Here is a 21,242-nt window from a genome sequence, read left to right on the forward strand (position 1 = left end):
CTCTCGCCCTGTCACAGCTCACCCTTCCCCCTCCCCTTATCCTCAAGTCCGTTCTCCAGTAGGTCTGTGTCTTTATTCCTGTCTTACCCCTAGGTTCTTCATGACTTTTTTTTTCTTAAATTCCATATATATGTGTTAGCATACGGTATTTGTCTTTTTCTTTCTGACTTACTTCACTCTGTATGACAGACTCTAGGTCTGTCCACCTCATTACAAATAGCTCAATTTCGTTTCTTTTTATGGCTGAGTAATATTCCATTGTATATATGTGCCACATCTTCTTTATCCATTCATCCGATGATGGGCACTTAGGTTGTTTCCATCTCCGGGCTATTGTAAATAGAGCTGCAATGAACATTTTGGTACATGACTCTTTTTGAATTTTGGTTTTCTCAGGGTATATGCCCAGTAGTGGGATTGCTGGGTCGTATGGTAGTTCTATTTGTACTTTTTTAAGGAACCTCCATACTGTTCTCCATAGTGGTTGAACCAATTCACATTCCCACCAGCAGTGCAAGAGTGTTCCCTTTTCTCCACACTCTCTCCAGCATTTATTGTTTCTAGATTTTTTGATGATGGCCACTCTGACTGGTGTGAGATGATATCTCATTCTAGTTTTGATTTGCATTTCTCTAATGATTAATGATGTTGAGCATTCTTTCACGTGTTTGTTGGCAGTCTGTATATCTTCTTTGGAGAAATGTCTATTTAGGTCTTCTGCCCATTTTTGGATTGGGTTGTTTGCTTTTTGTTATTGAGCTGCATGTGCTGCTTATATATTTTGGAGATTAATCCTTTGTCAGTTGCTTCATTTGCAAATATTTTCTCCCATTCTGAGGGTTGTCTTTTGGTCTCGTTTATGGTTTCCTTTGCTGTGCAAAAGCTTTGAAGTTTCATTAGGTCCCATTTGTTTATTTTTGTTTTTATTTCCATTTCTCTAGGAGGTGGGTCAGAAAGGATCTGGCTTTGATTTATGTCATAGAGTGTTCTGCCTATGTTTTCCTCTAAGAGTTTGATAGTTTCTGGCCTTACATTTAGGTCTTTAATCAATTTTGAACTTATTTTTGTGTATGGTGTTAGGGAGTGATCTAATCTCATACTTTTACATGTACCTGTCCAGTTTTCCCAGCACCACTTATTGAAGAGGCTGTCCTTTCTCCACTGTACATTCCTGCCACCTTTATCAAAGATAAGGTGTCCATATGTGCGTGGGTTTATCTCTGGGCTTTCTATACTGTTCCATTGATCTATATTTCTGTTTTTGTGCCAGTACCATACTATCTTGATTACTGTAGCTTTGTAGTATAGTCTGAAGTCAGGGAGCCTGATTCCTCCAGCTCTGTTTTTCGTTCTCAAGATTGCTTTGGCTATTTGGGGTCTTTTGTGTTTCCATACAAATTGTGAAATTTTTTGTTCTAGTTCTGTGAAAAATTCCAGTGGTAGTTTGATAGGGATTGCATTGAATCTATAGATTGCTTTGGGTAGTAGAGTTATTTTCACAGTGTTCATTCTTCCAATCCACGAACATGGTATATCTCTCCCATCTATTTGTATCATCTTTAATTTCTTTCATCAGTGTCTTATAATTTTCTGCATACAGGTCTTTTGTCTCCTTAGGTAGGTTTATTCCTAGATATTTTATTCTTTTTGTTGCAGTGGTAAATGGAAGTGTTTTCTTGATTTCACTTTCAAATTTTTCATCATTAGTATATAGGAATGCCAGAGATTTCTGTGCATTAATTTTGTATCCTGCTACTTTACCAAATTCATTGCTTAGCTCTAGTAGTTTTCTGGTAGCATCTTTAGGATTCTCTATGTATAGTATCATGTCATCTGCAAAGAGTGACAGCTTTACTTCTTCTTTTCCGATTTGGATTCCTTTTATTTCCTTTTCTTCTCTGATTTGCTGTGGCTAAAACTTCCAAAATTATGTTGAATAATAGTGGTGAGAGTGGGCAACCTTGTCTTGTTCCTGATCTTAGTGGAAATGCTTTCAGTTTTTCACCATTGAGGATGATGTTGGCTGTGGGCTTGTCATATATAGCCTTTATTATGTTGAGGAAAGTTCCCTCTATGCCTACTTTCTGCAGGGTTTTTATCATAAATGGGTGTTGAATTTTGTCAAAAGCTTTCTCTGCATCTATTGAGATGATCATATGGTTTTTCTCCTTCAATTTGTTAGTATGGTTGATCACATTGATAGATTTGCGCATATTGAAGTATCCTTGCATTGCTGGAATAAACCCCACTTGATCATGGTGTATGATCCTTTTAATGTGCTGTTGGATTCTGTTTGCTAGTATTTTGTTGAGGATTTTTGCATCTATGTTCATCAGTGATATTGGCCTGTATTTTTCTTTCTTTGTGCCATCCTTGTCTGGTTTTGGTATCAAGGTGATGGTGGCCTCGTAGAAGGAAATTGGGAGTGTTCCTCCCTCTGCTATATTATATTTTTATTTACTTTTTTTTTTTTACTTTTCGGAGATGGTTGAAGTGTCTACTTTTTGTTTAGGTCTTTCAGTTTACTGCCGAAATTTCCCCCAAAAGGGAAATTCCCACCTTCATACTATTGATGAGTCTGTACTTGGAATTTAACACACACACGCATAGACACATAAATATAAGGTAGCCTTCATCTGGTCTCCTATTCATCTGCCATCTATAATTGGGTGTTATACATTCTGGTATTTGAATGTTGAAAGAGGCAGCAAAAAGTTTTTTGAACTTTAATTACTAAGTGAAGTCATAGCTTTGGTTTGAGTTTTCCTTAATGAGGGAAATGAGTTGCTAACTTTTTAGCCAACTATTAATCTTGGATTTTCTTGTCTTAGGCTTCCAAGAACAAAACACTTGTTAAATGTCATCAATGAAAACTTTGGCACCCTTGCCTTCTGCCGCAGATGGCTGGATCGTTTGGGAGAAAGTAAATACTTGATGGCTCTGAAGAATCTGTGTGACTTGGGTATTGTAGATCCATATCCACCATTATGTGACATTAAAGGATCATATACAGCGCAGTTTGAACATACCATACTTTTGCGTCCAACATGTAAAGAAGTTGTCAGCAGAGGAGATGACTATTAAACTTAGTCCAGAGCCACCGCAACACCTTTTATTTTCTAAGCTTTGTTGGAATACATTATACCAGAATTAATTTGCAACCTGTTGTCTTTAACAGTGGACCTATGTAATACTTTTATCCATGTTTAAAAAGGAAGGAATTTGATCAAAGGCAAACCATTTAATGTAATTAACCAAGGAAAAAGCTTTCAGGACTTTGAACTGTTAACTGTTTTCCTTCTGTCTAGGAAATGCTATAAAGCTCCAATTAATTAGGAATGACGTAATACATTTTGTTTCAAACACCTAAGAGATGCTTTTCAGATATTTATATTGCCATATTCTTAATTGAATGCTTTGAATGACTACATCCAGTTCTGCACCTATACCCTCTGGTATTGCTTTTTAACCTTCCTGGAATCCATTTTCTAAAAAATAAAGACATTTTCAGATCTGAGAGCTATATTTCAATGTCTGTGGTTATAATTCTGTACAGGAAATAGTTTAGCTTAATGTAGGAAAATGTAGAGCCTTTTATCTGGATTGTAGACCTCCACACTGAAACTTTTCTTCTGACGTAGTGGCTAAAACAAGATCTATACATGCATGAAGTGGGAGGAGAATCTTCATAAATTAATATACAGCTTTAGGCATATTTTACCTTTATTTTCTTTTTAGGACCATATTAGTCCTCGTCTCTCATTTTTCTCCTGACATTGGAAAGATCTAATTAAAACATATTAGTAGGAACATTGTACCAACTTAAAACCTTGATTTACTAAAATCTCAACCTTTAGATCCTTTGTCCAGTGGTAGTTATTTATTGAGAAATGTATTCAGCTTAGTAAGTGAAAAGGGCGCTTAAAACCACACAAATAAAAACAGGAGTACTTCCCATGTTTGGATCTTGTTCTAGTTAATTTTTAGGCTTTTTCATTAGTGAACCAAATTCTCTTAACACCCTGCCCCTGTACTGGCTTGAATTCATAACATGGGCGGTATTTCAGGAAGTGAGGTTACAATGATGCTCATAGCAGCTAAGTGCAGAAGTTAAATGTGAGATGCCTAATACTTGTTTGAACTGAGCCCCACAGTTCTTGAGCAGATTGCTTGAATTTCGTGTAAATGATTCGTTGGGAATGTTCCCACGTAATTTCAAAATTGTTATGTACCAGGGTAAAGCCTTAATTTGTATATGCTTTAGCACAATAAGATTGCCTCTGGGATGCTGTTTAGTTTGTATTTTGTTTAACATTTTTCTCCTAAGAAACCTGACTTCTGTACTAAATCATTTATTATACATTAAAAAGTTGCTCTTTCAGATTAGAGCTATAAATGTTATCTTGTGGGATAAACAGTATAGTTTTTAGCTATATGAGCCATGTTTATTATGGTGCTAATGTTCAATAGCTACCTTTGAGTAATCTCTCCATTTCCTCTGATGATGTGCAAGTAGCAGAGCTCACCAGTTCACGCCTGGACATGTTACAGGGCTTGCGCCCTCCAGCTAGCTCTTTTGGGGCTTTGAGTCCATACCTTTCTGATGTGCTTTGGTGGGAGGTATAAAGTATCTTGATTTCTAAACCCAAGAACTTTCGAATTGAGTCAAGAATTTGTAGCTTTGTAAAACCTCTTCAGCAGTAGTGATCTCAAACCAATTATAAGCTTGAAGCTCCCTTCCCAAGTTGGGAGCAGTGGCATCACTGCATGCCCCGGAATGGCAAGGGATATGATCTTGTAAATAGGAAAGCTGTTACTTAAAAATTGTATTGTTCACCTACTAGCCATGTATCTCTTGAAATCATTTTGTCATGTTTACAATGATGTACCTTATTGGTAACAAATTATTAGCTTGATGTTTAACAATAGTGCCTTTAGTAAATTATTTTACAACCAAAACACGTTGTTTTTTGTTAGATCAACTTAGTAGAATGTATAAGTCCACAAGGAGATGTACTGTAAGAAATCTAAGTTTCTGTTCATTGACTAGGTTTTAGTTTTGTTATTTTAATAGCCTTCATTATTTTAGATCAGTTTTAGGTTTGTAGCAAAACTGAGCATAAAGTACAGAGTTCCCATGTACCCCCTTCCTCGACTTCAGAAACACAGAGCCTCCCCATAGGTTTTAGTTTTAAGGATTTAAAAAGTAAAGGGCTAAGTCACTTATTACTTTCTCGTATGTATTTACATTGAAGTAAGTACTGAAACAAGCAACTATACCATTGTAAACAACATAGCTTCCAGAGTTGTTTTTAACTGTTCCACTAAAATTAGGTACTAAAAGGTGTAGCAGTTTAAGTATAAAGTAATCCTTGACATTAAGAAACGCTAGACTCAGGTATCTTGACCACAGTAAATCTTTAATGAGGTATAATAATGTTAACAGTTGAGGTAACAACTTGCATAGGTATTTAATAGATGAATGATTTTAAACCTTAGCCATTTAATACTCGAGCTGTAGTTTTGGCATGAATGATTTGTTCAGTGATAAATTCTCATTGCACTTCACGATCAGCTGCCTGAAATGATTTCAACCTGCAAGCAAAACCCACTTGAGAAAAAAGATAAGTCATCTTCCAGTGGTTAACACTTAGCTAAGATATTACATAGCTCTTCTATAGAGGTTAATGGATTCTCATCTTTCTGAATAAAATTAAATTAGCAGCTGTAGGACTTTAAAGAGATCTAATAAGGTTGTTAGGGAAGAGCAAAGAGTATTACATACTATATTTTTAATAAAATGCAAGTGTAATTTTTTTTAATTTTAAAAAAGGGCCCAGTGTTTGAATATCTAAGAGGCTCTTAGTATTCACATAATCCTAGCAAGAGTAACTTAATCCAGGCTTTAGTTATTTAGAAAAATGAGATACTGAATATTTTGCCCAGATGCCAATATCTTGTGTGTCCTATGCAATTTTTTCTCCTCGACTTATTTTTATCCCTTTAAACTAAAAATTTCAAGATACAATATAGTACAAAGCTTTACGAGATCTAATGTTAAATATATAAAATGAACTCATATCCAAGTTGAACTGTACTTGTATTATATCATAATATACTGTTTGCTACATTCAGTTTTTTTATGACTGCTTTATTAGAATCTGGACAAACCTATTTACTGCCAGACAATCATTATAAATCTTGGCCAGCATTGTTTTCATGTCCATAGTACTGAAGTCATTTAAACATGATATTTATAAAGCTGTCATCTTCATTTGTATACAGTTTGACTATGCCAAATAAAGAACAATTATTAAAACTTAATAAATTTTTGAAAAAAGGAAGTTCCAATAACCAAAATAATGTCTCTTCTGAGCCCTGTAACACACAAAGCCTCAGGAATATTAATGAGTGTGATCAGTGAGTATTTAAGTGGTACCTTGATATTTCACTTTGTAGTAGTTTAACTCCCTTTAGAGGGCAAAGGTGACTTCAGTATACAAATCTGAAAGAAATGCCTTTTTTTTTTTTGGTAAGACTATTAGTGAAAAAAGTCTAATATTCTGTCTGATAAGAATTTGTATAGAAAATAGCTATAAAAGATAAATAAGAAATGTATAAAATGATGCCACCTGAACTTCTTCAGTAGAAGATTGCACAAATTCATGATCTGAGCCAATTAAGACATCGAAATATAAAAGAGGTAACACCAGTCTGAGGTAAACACTAAAAGTTTAAAACTCCCAAGTACTTGAAAAACGTTTAGTTACCTGCTGACATTGATACACATATACTTACGCTAACTTCCTCTGTAAAAAAGAGATTTGTTGTAGTTAGATACAAAATATGTAAACATAGTGTGCACTGATTAGTAAGTAAAAATAAAAACAATGAAGCTCAAAATTAAGTCAGCCCTTTAAAAAGTATATATACAAATCACAAGAAGAAAGCCCCACTGTCTTTGGATCAGCTAAGGATTTCATTAGAAGAGGCATCAGCTTCTTCACTGGGATGTTGGCTACCAGACAGGAGTTCTGGAGGCAAGAGTTTAGAATGTCCATTCTCAGTAACTCGCTGGGTATAAAACAAGATATAAGCTTGGGCCTTGCATACTTCATCCATAGTGCACATGCTTAGCTTGGAATCATTGCAGTGTACCCAGAACCCTAGAGTGAAGCACAGAAATACATCTTAATGTTTACAAAGGAACTTTAGAAGTTTCTAGTATAAATGAAAACGGATTTAAAGACAGTTTCAGTGAGAGCTAAGCTTTTTTCAAAGGGAAAATAATAGTCTAGCCAATTTATTTCTTTTAATTAGAAATACAGCTTGGGCAGTATGTTACTCTAGAATTATCTACCTTTATCCTAGAAGTAATTTGAAGTTACAGAATCTGACCGATTGGTTCACTTGACACTAGCTTTAATTCCTGGTATAATCTTACCAGTTCATGCTTTGCTGGTAATTATACTGTAAAGCAAATAGTGTACAACTCATGGTAGTGTTAAATTAATTGCCTTCATGGGTTATTTGGGGCCTTTTGTCCATACCTCTTTTTTCTAAGGTTCATGGAGGCATTAAGTAAAAGTTTTATATGTTAGAACTTGAACTCAAAGTTTGTTCCAAATATCTGTGATCTGCCAGTTCGTTAGATGCTTTGTTCTTTAACGAAAGTAACTGAATTAAACCAGTTAAAACAGAGGATCTACTTTTGGAAGTGTGCCTTTAGCACTCTCTGACCTTTAATTACTGAGACCATCCTTACTATTTTATCCCTTCAGCTCTTATAAGTCAAAACTACCACAATCCTGCATAAAATATCCCATTTTCTGCACAAAACCCCCTGTTTTTTATGAACAATACTGCAGAAGCATTCTTCTTGAAAGAAAACAGAGGTCAAGTGGCTTTGCTTAAGATTACTTAGTGGTCAGTTTAGAAACCCTGAAAGCCTGAACTCTGGCTTCCAAAAGTCTAACCCAAGATAAAACACTTTTTCTCATCTCTACCTCCTTCGGAATTATAACAGTAGGCAGTGTAGTGTCCTGAGCCAAATCCTTTCCCGTGGTGCATTACTACAGCAGATAAATCATAGATAAAACATTCTGGTCTGAGGGATTTCAGGGATTCCCTGCAGCAATAGGGCTCCATGTTTAAGATTTCTTCAAAGCCAACATGAACACCAATCTTCTCTCGGTTATTATGTCCTGACCACCTACGAACAAATCAGGGTAAAATTATCAACAAAATCAAGGGAAAATAACCACGTACTAGGTCCAAACTCATAATAATAGAAGGCCTCAGCGTAGAGTACAACCATATATAATAAATAGTGTAAACAGAAAATCCTTTCAATGCTAAAGTTGGCTATAAATAGAGGAATGTAGGCTTATTTACCAAACAGGTACAGTCAGGTTGTAAAATAAATTATTTGGCTTCTGTAATTAGATGACAGTATAGGAAGAAAATTAACTTTCAGAAAAATATGGCACTATGGCATTTTCCCCCTTTGAAGAGAGAAATTCAACACACCAAAGGGTTTTTAATTCTTACTGTCTTGTCCATACTTGGAGGAGGATGTTCCAGAACCTAGAGTTTGTTCCTGGGAGACATAACCTGGACCTTTCTTGGCCAGGGGTGGAGAAAAAACAAAACAGGGCACCTCTAATTCCTCAGAACATTTCAGAGCTCTTCATACTAAAAAAATAGAAACTGTGACCCTTCCCTGTGTGTAAATCAGTATAACACCTGTTAGTGACAAAACTCAAATAATGTCCCTATACTGTCAGTTTCTCAATCTGTTGGTCATGCTTCCCAGTACGGGGTCTATGCATGTACAGCAATGTTTTCATCTTATGCATAGTATGAATTGGTGCTACAGGAGAAAAATAATGTAATATATGTTAGTTCTTTCAAGAGATTATAATCCAACTTGGGGTGTTATGGTGCAGAGACAAAAGAGAGACAGATGAAAATATAGTATTAAAGTATTGGGGCTTCCCTGGTGGCACAGGGGTTAAGAATCTGCCTGCCAATGCAGGGGACACGGGTTTGAGCCCTGATCAGGGCAGATCCCACATGCTGCAGAGCAACTAAGCCCATGTGCCACAACTACTGAGCCTGCGCTCTAGAGCCCGCAAACCACAACTACTGAGCCCACGTGCCACAACTACTGAGCCCATGTGCCACAACTACTGAGCCCACGTGCCACAACTACTGAAGCCCGCGCACCTAGAGCCCGTGCTCCGCAACAAGAGAAGCCACCACAATGAGAAGCCCATGCACCGCAACGAAGAGTAGTTCCCTCTCGCCACAAGTAGAGAAAGCCTGTGTGCAGCAACAAAGACCCAATGCAGCCAAAAATAAATAGATTTTTTAAAAAAGTATTAAAACATGAGGTTAAAACAGCAGGAGGTAGAGAAGGGAGAGGGGCATATAGACAGGTTTTATGAAGGAAAAAAATGTGAAAATGCTTATTAGTATGATGTAAAATGTGGTATGGAACTAAAGTCACGTGAGACTTGCAAATTATGTCATCTGCTGGACTAGAAGTCATACCCCAATCTTTCCCTATTAAATGTATAAAAAAATCCTGTATCCAGTGTACCTTTAATCTTAGTAAAGATGGAAGACCAAGCATGGAAAATAATGGGACTTGCTTAACCTAAGTTCCTGTCATTCTCACTTTATCTCCCTTTTATTTTACCATAAAATTCAAACCTTAAATTATTTAATTATGCTAAAAAGTTATCTAATTAGAAAATATTCATTTCTGCCATTTGCAGCAACATGGATGGACCTAGAGATCATCATACTAAGTGAAGTCAGAGAAAGACAAATATCATATGACATCACTTACATGTGGAATCTAAAATGATACAAATGAACTTATTTACAAAAGGGAAACAGACTCACAAACTTTGAAAACAAATTTATTGTTACCAAAGGGGAAAGATACAGGGGAGGGAGAAATTAGGAGGTTGGGATTAACCTATACACACCACTATATATAAAATAGATAATCAACAAGGACCTACTATATAGCACAGGGAACTCTACTCAATACTCTGTAATAACCTATGTGGGAAAAGAATCTGAAAAACAATAGATATATGTATATGTATAACTGAATCACTTTGCTGTACACCTAAAACTAGCACAACATTGTAAATCAACTATACTCCAATATAAAATAAAAATTAAAGAAAAAAATATTCATTTCTATCAATAGGTGGGTACCCATTATTTTCTGCTGATAAAAATACAGTAAAATGATAAAGAAAAAGATAACACTATATCCAAAATTCATAATGGTTTACTTCTGAGAGGGTGCAGGAATAGGACTAGGAGGCACACACATCGGAACTTCTAAGGTATTAGAAATGTTGTTTCTTAGGCTTCTTAAAAGCTCTTGGGCGCCCCTCCCCAATCCCATTCTCCCTTTTATCTTACATACCCTATGTATTGTATACACTGGCAAATACAATAGTACTTTTTGAATAGATGAAGAGAAAGGAAAGAGATAAATGTGGTGGTAATGGCTGCATAAAAATGGTCTCTGAATCAGAAATATGGCATGAAGCGTCAAAAATGTTTTGGGCAGAAGATGGAAAGGGGTCAAATAGGTTTAAATTAAGGTGAGCTTTAAATGGCAGATTAAAGAGTCAATTATGAAGAACAGGAGGTTCTTCAACAATTTATAGTAGCCAATTAAGTACCAATTTAAGTACCATAAATTTAAGTCCTTTCAGTGCTGTCTTTATGGAATCTTACATGTTCTCACCTCTCCATGCTACCTAGCCCTGAACAATATTCACCTCCTAACAATCTTCCTGTTTTCATTCCACTTGATTTTACACACCATGGCAGGTCTCACCAGACTTCTCACTAAACTTTTGTTATATACCCTTTCCTTCCTTCATACGTTTGTTCAGGTTGCTCTCAGGCTAAAGTCCTCCTCCTGTATACACCCCATTCATTCACTTAATATTTTGGGGCATCTACTATGTACTCAGTTCTAGGCTTTGGAATATAGGAATGAAAAAGACAAGATCCATGTCATTACTGAGTTTCTGTTCGTGGGGAGAGAAATAATAAACTATTGCAGATAGTGGTTTTTGCCATGAAGCAAAAATAGGGTAGGTAACGTGACACTGAAGGTTGGGTGGTGCTACTTTTAAATAGGATGGTCAGGGAAGTCCTCTAAAGAGATGAAATATGAACTGAGATTTAAATTATACAAAGTCCTCTATGCCATTAGAGAGGCTTTGGGAATGTTTAGATTTTGCCTAACTCCCTCCTCCAAGGCGCTGATAAATCATTTTGTATATAGTTTGTGATACTTGGTATTTCTACTTCACCATTATTTCTGTGCATGCCTGATTATAATCTTGTTGAGAAAAGAATCCAACCTTATATTCCCCAAAGAATATGAAACAACATCTGGCATTAAAAAGCACTCACATGGTATCTGCTGACTGTACTTTTAACAGCTTAAATAAATAACTTTAGTCAATTATTTCCATTAACAGTGATTATCTCTGGGAAGTGGGCCTGAGAGAAAGAGGTACTTTTAGTTTGGGCTTTTACATTACCTTCTGTAATGTTTGAATTTTTTTTTTAACATGTATTCCTTTAATTTAAAAAAGAAAGAAACTGGCAACAACTAATATGTACAAGAAACATGATCTCAATAGTTTCCAAATCATAGCACATAAAGTAACTTCTCATTTCTTAAGAGAAAAATAAACTCTCAAGTTAACATGGTTATTACAAGGTATGAATCCATATGCTTTGATTAACCAACAGATTTGCCAACTAATTTATCTAAATATATTTCTGAAAACTGAAGCTTTTTGTTTTTGTTTTTAACTGCTTGGAACTGAACTGCTATACCATTGTTCAAATATTTTCCAAGCATGAAGCAATTGGGTCAAATACTCTCAAGTTATAGATTTAAATTTTAAAAATTTTATGCCTAAAATATGCTGAATACTCTCAAATACTCTCAAGTTATAGATTTAAATTTTAAAAATTTTATGCCTAAAATATGCTGAATACTCTCAAATACTCTCAAGTTATAGATTTAAATTTTAAAAATTTTATACCTAAAATATGCTGTATACTCTCAAATCAAATACTCTCAAGTTATAGATTTAAATCTTAAAATTTTTTTTTTAAATCTTAAAAATTTTATACCTAAAATATGCTGAATATTAAACACTATAAGCAGAGACTCACAAGGAGAATGATACTAGCAGACCGAAATGCGAGGGGTCAGCAATACATTCTGCAAGGGAAGATAATCAAGGAGAGTTACTGAACATGGTGTCTATGATTAGGGCTAGAGACAATGACAGAATTTTTTTCCCTTAAAAAAAAAAAAAACAAGTAGATAAGTCATCTAGCCAAGTATTAAAATTTATTCTACTACTAACCTGAATCGTTTGAGATGTAGTCTGAGAACCTGAGGTAGGTGGCAAATCATAAGCTGTTTCTGGGCTTCTGTGAGTACAACTGGTTTTGAGGAAAACCTTCTACGCTTTGCTGTGATATTAAAGACAGAATGAGATGCAAATTTAAGGATACAAGGAAAAGCTGAGTAAACTCAAAATAATTCAGACATGCATTATCAATTAAACATCTACTGCATTACAGGCATTTTACTGTGTTAGAGATAAAGGCATGGCCTTGCCCTCAAGACACTTAGAATCATGTAAACACACAAAACTTATGAGCTAGTCAAGGTATACAGACATGTAAACAAATAAGCACATTGACTCTTGAACAATAAAGGCTTGGATTACACGGGTCCACTTACATGCAGATTATTATTTTTTTCAATACATGTACAGTCAGCCCTCTGCGGGTTTCGCATGCACAGATTCAACCATGGATCGAAATTTACATCCGCAGTTGGTTGAATCCGCTGATGTGAAATCTGCAGATACAGATGACCTACTATGGAATTTGAGCATCGGTAGATTTTGGTATAAAAGTGGGCGCTCCTGGAACCAATCCCCCATATATACTGTACATGATTTAATATAATCCTGAAAATAAGGCAACAGAATGATACTGTGCTATAATATTTTTAAATGGATTTGACCATGCCAACTAACAGGAAAAGTTAAAACTCTCCCTAAACATACTTTAATATACTCTGAGTCTAATTAAAAAGTTTCATGGTCAGTTCATTTCTTGAGGCTAATCAGGATCCCCGGGGCATGGGACCTTCCTTCCAAGAATACCCATCCCTGCTTCCTGGGGATCCACCCCAGCACTGCCCAAGAAAGCAAGCCTTTACTAGCTCAGCATCTGAGGTCTCCCTCAGTATCTTGCTATTTTAGTACCAAATCTTAAACAAGTGGAACTGAGGATTCTTTTTGTTTACCCCCCTGCTTCTCTAGAGGTCCACCTATGGACCTTGTCCTGGCTGGGCCATTGGCTACCAAAATTTGCTCTTGATGTCCAGGAGCTATTCTTCAACTTGTACAACAACTGCGACTCCAGCCGTAGCAGCAGCTGCTTCTCATGTAGGAAGTAGAATCAGTCCACCATGAGGCTGTCCTCTAACCCATCTCCTCTTGCTACCAGAAGCCTTTCCTCCAGGTCTATGCCCCTGAGATCCAGGTATTAGGCTGCTGCTGAATGTCAAAGACCTACCTTTGGATTGTCATCCAGAAATATATGGTCCAAGTGTAGCTACACAAACAATGTTAACTCCTTGAATTATAATTTTAAACATTTGACATTATGTATTAAATTAAGGCAGCTCTTTTAGGCCCTTATTTGGTGGACTGAGGAGACACACACAAACATGTTATAAAGCCATATTCTGCATTTATTCATATCTTTCTACTCCCAGATTTGGTGATGGAAGCATCTAGGACCATTCACATTTATGTCCAAGAAAAAAAATACTTCACTAACAAATCTGATAAAGGTTTATTTTCTTTTAACCTTATAAATCTTAGGCTCCTATAAATTAACAGATTTTATATTAGGCAGCACACAGAAAACAATGTTAGTATAAGTTGTTCTAGAATACGATCAACTGATGTGCCATTTTTTCAATGCTGGAACAGCCATGTTTCTTTTATATTTACCTTATAAGTTTAGTATCTAAAGCCCTAGAATCATTTTTTCAGACATGGAGCTTAAGGAGAATATCTGCAAATATAAAGTATAAACACTAAAATGCCATGTACACATCGACAGAGATAAAGAAACTGGATAAAGACACAGAAGATCCGATGTGGTTTTGTATACCGTTGCCTGGAGGATGATGCTTCTTTAATTGAAATGGCTATTTCATCCCCCAGTGCTGGGTTCCTATGCTCGCCTCTATCAGAGAGCTTATCATAGTAGATCTTAATTGTCTGTTTCCTCCATTAGGTATGTGAACATCTTGAAAGTGTCTTACGTCTATCCACAGCAACTAGAACAATTACTAATATAGAAGAGACAGTCAGTAGATGGTTTTTGAATAAATTTTTGTTTTTATGAAGCCAAAGTCCATAGCAGCAGTCCAACTATATGTCTTATTTCCTATTATATAAGTACGCAGACACACACACACACACACACACACACACACACACACATATATTATCTATATATCAATGTTTTGATATGTAGCAAAAAGACTCATAAAGCAAACATTTCACTCAGTACTAAATAACATGGTTACCTTTTACTATTCCCCTTTGCTACTTTATTCTGCCCTCACATATTAAATTTAAATCTTATTTTACGAATTCTTTCTATAATTTACTATAGGATCAAAACATTTTTAATGTCATCAATAAGGGAAAACAAACACATAGTTCACAAATGCCAATTAAAAAGCAGAACTATCCAGCCAAGTTTCTTTTGATAAACTAACAGTTTATTTCTATACCTGCTACTAAAGGAATTTATTCCAGCTTCCTTCATTTGTGTTTCTCTTTGCTAACCTTAGAAAAGCAAAGAGAATATACAGCTTCTACTTACAATTGCACTGGTCACATATGTAGATTTTTCCTTCTAAAGCTTCGGTTTCTGTGAATTTGGCCAACATTTCAGTAACCAGACATGGCTGGGAAGCAATATCTTTTCCACTGCATTGGTATCTTTCTGGAAATTCCAGTGACAAGTCCCAGAAAGGTTCTATGGTGTTTGATTTGTTGTCACATGCAAGACATGTAACCTGTAAATAAAAATATTAGTTTCTCAGATTACAATCCTTCTGTCAAAATATTTATTCCTTTCACTAGAAGCCACTGCCAGTAAATTAGCTCTTCTTCTGAAGATGCACTATCAGAATTCTGAATAATCTGTTTTATATTATTTTCAGGGAATAATTTTTTTCTTCCGTAAACCCATCATGCATTGATGGGCTTTAACTACTAGGCATTCGAAAAGCTCCAACGGCATTAGTCAAGTCTGAATTTAGTAGAAAACCAAACCATGGACTCAGTTATATACCCATTGTGTGTATATATATGTGTGTGTGTATGTGCGTCTATACATATATAATATATATGATATATATTTATATAAATTTAATTTAATGTGTTTAGATTATTAGACTTGAGGTTCTTTGCCCCTTTTCCTTCCTCATCTTTCACTGATTGATTTTCTCTCCCCAAATCCCTATAACCTCTAACCATGATACAAGTAAAATACTACTAGTATATTTTTATATACAGATTTTAAAATATAGTATATTTTTATATATGGTATATTTAGTATATATTTTGAAGCCCTACCAACTGATAATTTCAAAGGATAGTACATATAACATAAATATACATATAATATAAATATTATACATATAATATAAATACTCCCACTTAAAGCAAACATCACTACATTAAAATCCTCATCAAAATATAGGAACCATATAGAATATGAGGCCTTTCTAACAACTTATGTAGGAAACAGAGTAACTGGAAAAGGAAAGAATAATAATTTCAGTAAAGCATTCAGCAGGATTTAATGCCAACAAACACTGCCCATAACTGAAGACAGACTCTGTAGATCTAAAAATCCACACATGATACGAAATATCACTAAACTCTTTCATAAAAGCTATATTCCTGGAACAAACAAAAATAAAGAGGCCAATTTTAATGTAGATTTTAGATTTAACACAATGACGCAAAGAAAATAATACTCCTGGTGTTTAGTTTGGGGACTCACTAGGACCATGGTCTGACCTTTTGAGAACAGTTTCTTGAATTTGGTGTGGGGGTGGGGCGGGGCGGGGCATTCCAACCTCTGAATCTCCTGAGATGACCAGTTTCCTAAGTGTTTATTACACATTGAAACGAAGAAAGCAAAATGCTAGCACAACAATTTTTATTAATTTCAAAATTTATCCATAAAGGAAAAAACAAGCACATAACCACTCTCGCACTATTCAAAATATAAAATGGCAACTTTCTGGAAAGAAATTTGCAGCCAAGTATCAAAAGTCCTAATCTTTGACAAAGTAATTCTACTTCTAGGACTCTGTCCTAAGGAAATCATTAGAAAAACCGTATTAATTGATCGTGACATTATAATGATGTCTGGAAACAGTTTACAAGTCAACAATATGGAAATGATTAAATAAATTATGGTATATACATATGATGGACACTGAAATGTTGTGAAAAGAATGATCAAATATTTTGATGACTATGAAAAATCCTTACATTATTAAATGAAAAAGTGAAAAAAAGCAGGTAAATTCAACATGACCATACAATTAGCGGGAAAAATATGTATAAATATTTAGAAGGAAAAAAAAAACCTAGATGGAAATATACCAAAATATTAATAGTTTTATGTGTGGGTTATGTGGAGTTATAGTACTAAGGGATGATTTTTCTTCTGCATAGATTTACTATACCATATAGATTTTCTATATGGTATATATTATTTTCTTTATAATTGTGTATTTTAACTTTTGCATAAAAAGTTAAAAATGACAGAGAAAGATGGTGGAAAAATAAAATTGCATGCAACACAAGAAGCACAACTCTTATGTGCTAATTGACACAATGTAGAATCTATACATTTCTGAAATATGAAGGGAAATAAACTTCATAGATATTCCCTAAGAAATACATTTGAAATATTTAAACTACATTCCAGAAAAGTATGCTATAAAAACAAAAGGTGGTATTATTACCATGAAAGTTGAACTGAGGAACAGAAGCATGTGTATAGGGGCCTAATTGCCTCAGTTAAAAAATAAACTTTTTTTTTAACATCTTTATTGGAATATAATTGCTATACAATGGTGTGTTAGTTTCTGCTTTATAACAAAGTGAATCAGCTATACATATACATATATCCCCATATCTCATCCCTCTTGCAAATAAACTTTTTAATAGATCTTTATTGGAGTATAATTACTTCACAATACTGTGTTAGTTTCTGTTGCACAACAAAGCGTATCAGCCATATGCATATTGACTTACTTCACTCTGTATGACAGACTCCAGGTCCATCCACTTCACTACAAATAACTCAATTTTGAATAAACTTTTTTTAAAGCTCTATGCTCTGGAAAAGTAGAGAGCCGATGTCTAGTAATAGTCTACCAACAAGTCCACTCATTCTAGAGAATCATTAATTAGATGGAAGATTCTGGTTTTCTGACTTTCACAGGGAAATTTTTGCGGGTGTAATTAAAATAAAGGAAAACCATTTAGGATCTTTCTAGATGAAATCACATTTATTTACCTTAAAATTTTGCTACCTAGTTGTTAAAAGTTTTCAAACCTTGCCCCCTTTGGTTCTATAGGAAATCCTCCAGGGCTACTCCTTGGTCCCTGAAATTTCTCAAGTGTACACCAAATCCATTCCCAGTACAAAAGTATCTTCAGGGCTTCCCTGGTGGCGCAGTGGTTGAGAGTCTGCCTGCCGATGCAGGGGACACGGGTTCGTGCCCCGGTCTGGGAAGATCCCACATGCCATAGAGCGGCTGGGCCCGTGAGCCATGGCCGCTGAGCCTGCGCGTCCGGAGCCTGTGCTCCGCAACGGGAGAGGCCACAACAGTGAGAGGCCTGCGTATCGCAGAAAATATATCTTCAAATCTGTTCCTTGTGGGATTAAACTCTTCTCAATCCCTCAGAGAACGAATGCAATATCATTAACCTAAGAAGCTCTGTTTCCTGATTCCCTCTCCCCATCAAAAAGCTTTAATATACCATGGATGTAAAACTACTTCCAATGATTCATGAAGGAAGCAACTGTAAGAGTGAGCTGACTTCTTCATACATTGTAAAAGTGACCAATTTTGACCTGACAACAGTACTAGTGCTAACATACTCGATATACAGAGAATATGCATTTTTTAGGCTTCACTTTATGAATTCCCCAAGATGAAAATAAGATTTTTAAAAATCCATACCTGACTAAGAAGTTGTCCATGAAAGATGTTATTTACAACATTCAGAACCTGCTTGATAAGTTTCCTTTGAGAAGTGGGGATAAGAGCTGGTAACCTGGTACCAGTTGTCTCTAGTTCATGTTGTATTTTATCCAAAAGCTCACAAAGAAATTCCTGAGCATCTTGTTGGGCATAACCACGAAAAGCAGGAATTAGTCTCCATACTGAGTGTAGCATAGCAAATGGTGAGACCAAGGCCCACTTTCCAGACCACATGACTTGGAACAAAGTATGCAATTCATGACAGAGAGAAATGTATTGTGAACTTGGCTCCCTTGGCTGAATAAGTTCCATCTTTCTACTCTTTGATGCTCCACCGCTTAGTCCTGATGATAAACTTGGATGTCTGGAGCGAACAGAGCATGTTTCTTTTTCTTGGCATTCATTCATTTGATATACTGTATCTGTGATTGGAGGATGCTTATAAGATGATCTTGTTTTATCACTAGCTGTCACAGCTAGCCATTGGTTCAGATCAAGTTTTAAAAAACATTGTCGAAAAATAAGTAAATGACTTAACACTTGAAGAACAGAATTCATATAGCAAGTATTTCCCAAATTTCTCAATCCTGTTACACCAGGAGTTACTATTGGTCTTCGTTTAACAGAGGAGTCACTGGCTTCTTTTAGTCTTACATCTTCTGAGGTAGATACTACTTTATCTTTTGCTGGTGATGCTGAGGCTTGCAGTGGTACTTGAACAGGAACTATTTCTACTGTGGTGGACTCAGCTAGACCTTGCAAACGTAAACTCTTTCTTGGAGGCATACTTTCCAATTCTGCTTTAACTTGATACTCTAATTCTTGCCGTCTTTTCTTCACTTCTCTTTTTGCTATTTTTTCCTGAAATTGTTCTTGCCTTCTTCTTCCAGTGGGTGACTGTTCAAACCAAGTTCGAAAGATTTTACCCATTAGTATCCTTCTCCTGTGCCAAAGAGCAGTATACATTTGATCTTCATTTTGAAGCAGAGATTGGGTGCCATCATGTAAGAAATAAGAATCATCACTTGTACCCACAGACCGTAAAACCCTTCCACTACGAGTGGTGCAGTGATAATTCTGACTTTTGATTGCACTTAATGTACTTCGTAGTAACTTCAGGTCTCCAATTGCATTATCATTAAGAACATAATCATCACAAAGGTAACAAAAAACATACATCTCGTTCACCTCCAATGCAACAGGATGACTGCTTTCTTGAAAGTGCCTGAGTGCATGTTCTTCAATATATCTTCCACAGGCCACATGGGAACAGCTAAGGCAAGCCCAAATAGACTCAGTTGTATTGCAGTCCACACAATGCCATTTCTGAGGGTTGAGGATGGAATGGTCTTGAGCAAGCCGCAACTGCCCAATGTGTTTGCACTTATCCATTGTTAGCATTTATTTAGTCTAGCTGAGAAACACATAATCCAAACAAGTCTCTGTTCATAACATTTGAAGCATCTGAAAACTAAGCAGAACAATGTCAATTTTTAGTAAAAGAAAAACAAAAAGCCAATATTTTTCTTTTTCACAAGGTATTTTTTCCAGGAATTATTTTATTTTTCCAGGAATAATTTAATAAAATTGCTCTCTCTGCTCCCAGTACTTGGGCTGCCTGTCATAATACCATAGGCAGTTCTCACTTTTCATTTACTCTAGACTTCACTAATCTTTCATCCACCTTGCTCTGAAAGCACACACACATCACCTAACTTTCTCTGATGGTTCCTTTTAAAAACTTTGTTTTTAATTTTATGCCACCATCTACTGGTAAAGAATGGGTAGCAATCCCTTTTCACATCCCCTTTTATCCAATAGTCTGAAGGCAGTTTACAAAAATATTCATTTTCTTAAAAATTGGGACTGGCAAGACCCAAATACATCTCATTAGTGTCTATATTCTGAGAGCCCTAAGTGGAGTTACTAAAATATAATCATAGTTAAAAGCATGGGTTTTGAAGTAGAAGCACTTAGGTTTGAAGCTACCTCTGCCACATACTGTTTATATGTCTGATTTGATCAAATATTCTAACTTCTCTAAACTTCATCTGTAAAACAGGGAAAATCATACCACCTTCACAGAATTGTTAAAGGACTGAGATAACAAAATATCTGGCACATAGTATGCTCAGATATTTTGTGAGATATATAAATGCTCAGTAAACAATAAATATCTACACATAGCTATAGTGAACAAATCAATATTACATTCTATTTATTTAAATGATACTAAATAAAAATACTAAATAGTCTAATTAACTACCATTTAAAATTTGGCTTTCCACTAGTAAATGAATAATGACCTTTAATTCATGGCTCTGTAACGATAGACTCTGATTTGATAGACTTGACAGTTTGCCTTAAGGAAAGAGAAAAGCATTCTCCCATTCTGTCTTTGTATTTGAATAGACTCTCAGGAATGTGCAATAAGAAGCCACTGAAGAATTCTATAAAGGAGAATGACACAATCAGATATGTAGGTTACAGAGGGATCTGAACGGCAGATCTAGAGGAGGGATGAGTAATTAAAGGAGACTCTACTGCTCCAGATATTACAAGGAAATTAAAGCTGTAGCAAAGACAGGAGTAGAGGTAGATTAGTGCTGACCAAACACTGGTTGAAAGAACTGACTCAATATGGAGATTAAGTGAAGAATCTAGGGTTCTCTTCTATCTACTTTTACTTAAAAAGGATCATACAAAGAACACAGAGATAATTTAGTTAAACATTTGTTTCTGGCAAGTCATAGACAATAATTATTAATTCAACTTCTCGTAGAGATGAAGTGGGAAATGCTGTTTATTTATACTCAAGGGAAATTATTTCATTCTA

General features: G+C 35.5%; 2 protein-coding genes across 3 annotated transcripts in view; one reads left to right on the top strand and one right to left on the bottom strand.

Annotated features, from left to right (window-relative positions):
• Window positions 1-4,948, top strand: part of METAP2 (methionyl aminopeptidase 2) — a 29,640-nt gene extending 24,692 nt beyond the window's left edge. For both annotated transcript variants that reach the window (XM_082850171.1, XM_082850172.1), the window contains exon 11: window positions 2,832-4,948. In XM_082850171.1, coding sequence (XP_082706297.1) covers window positions 2,832-3,084 — 253 coding nt within the window. In that variant the 3' untranslated portion in view covers window positions 3,085-4,948. The remainder of the gene's footprint in view (window positions 1-2,831) is intronic.
• Window positions 4,949-6,966: 2,018 nt separating this feature from the next.
• Window positions 6,967-19,807, bottom strand: USP44 (ubiquitin specific peptidase 44; the record flags this gene model as incomplete). Its single annotated transcript, XM_082849970.1, has 5 exons — window positions 6,967-7,166; window positions 8,007-8,212; window positions 12,435-12,543; window positions 14,992-15,187; window positions 18,386-19,807. The coding sequence occupies 5 exons, from the start codon at window positions 19,805-19,807 to the stop codon at window positions 6,967-6,969; spliced, it is 2,133 nt and encodes a 710-aa protein (XP_082706096.1).
• Between the last annotated feature and the right edge of the window lie 1,435 nt (window positions 19,808-21,242).

This window comes from Leucopleurus acutus, assembly GCF_964270905.1.
Source record: "Leucopleurus acutus genome assembly, chromosome: 11".
Classification (NCBI taxonomy): Eukaryota; Metazoa; Chordata; class Mammalia; order Artiodactyla; family Delphinidae; genus Leucopleurus; species Leucopleurus acutus.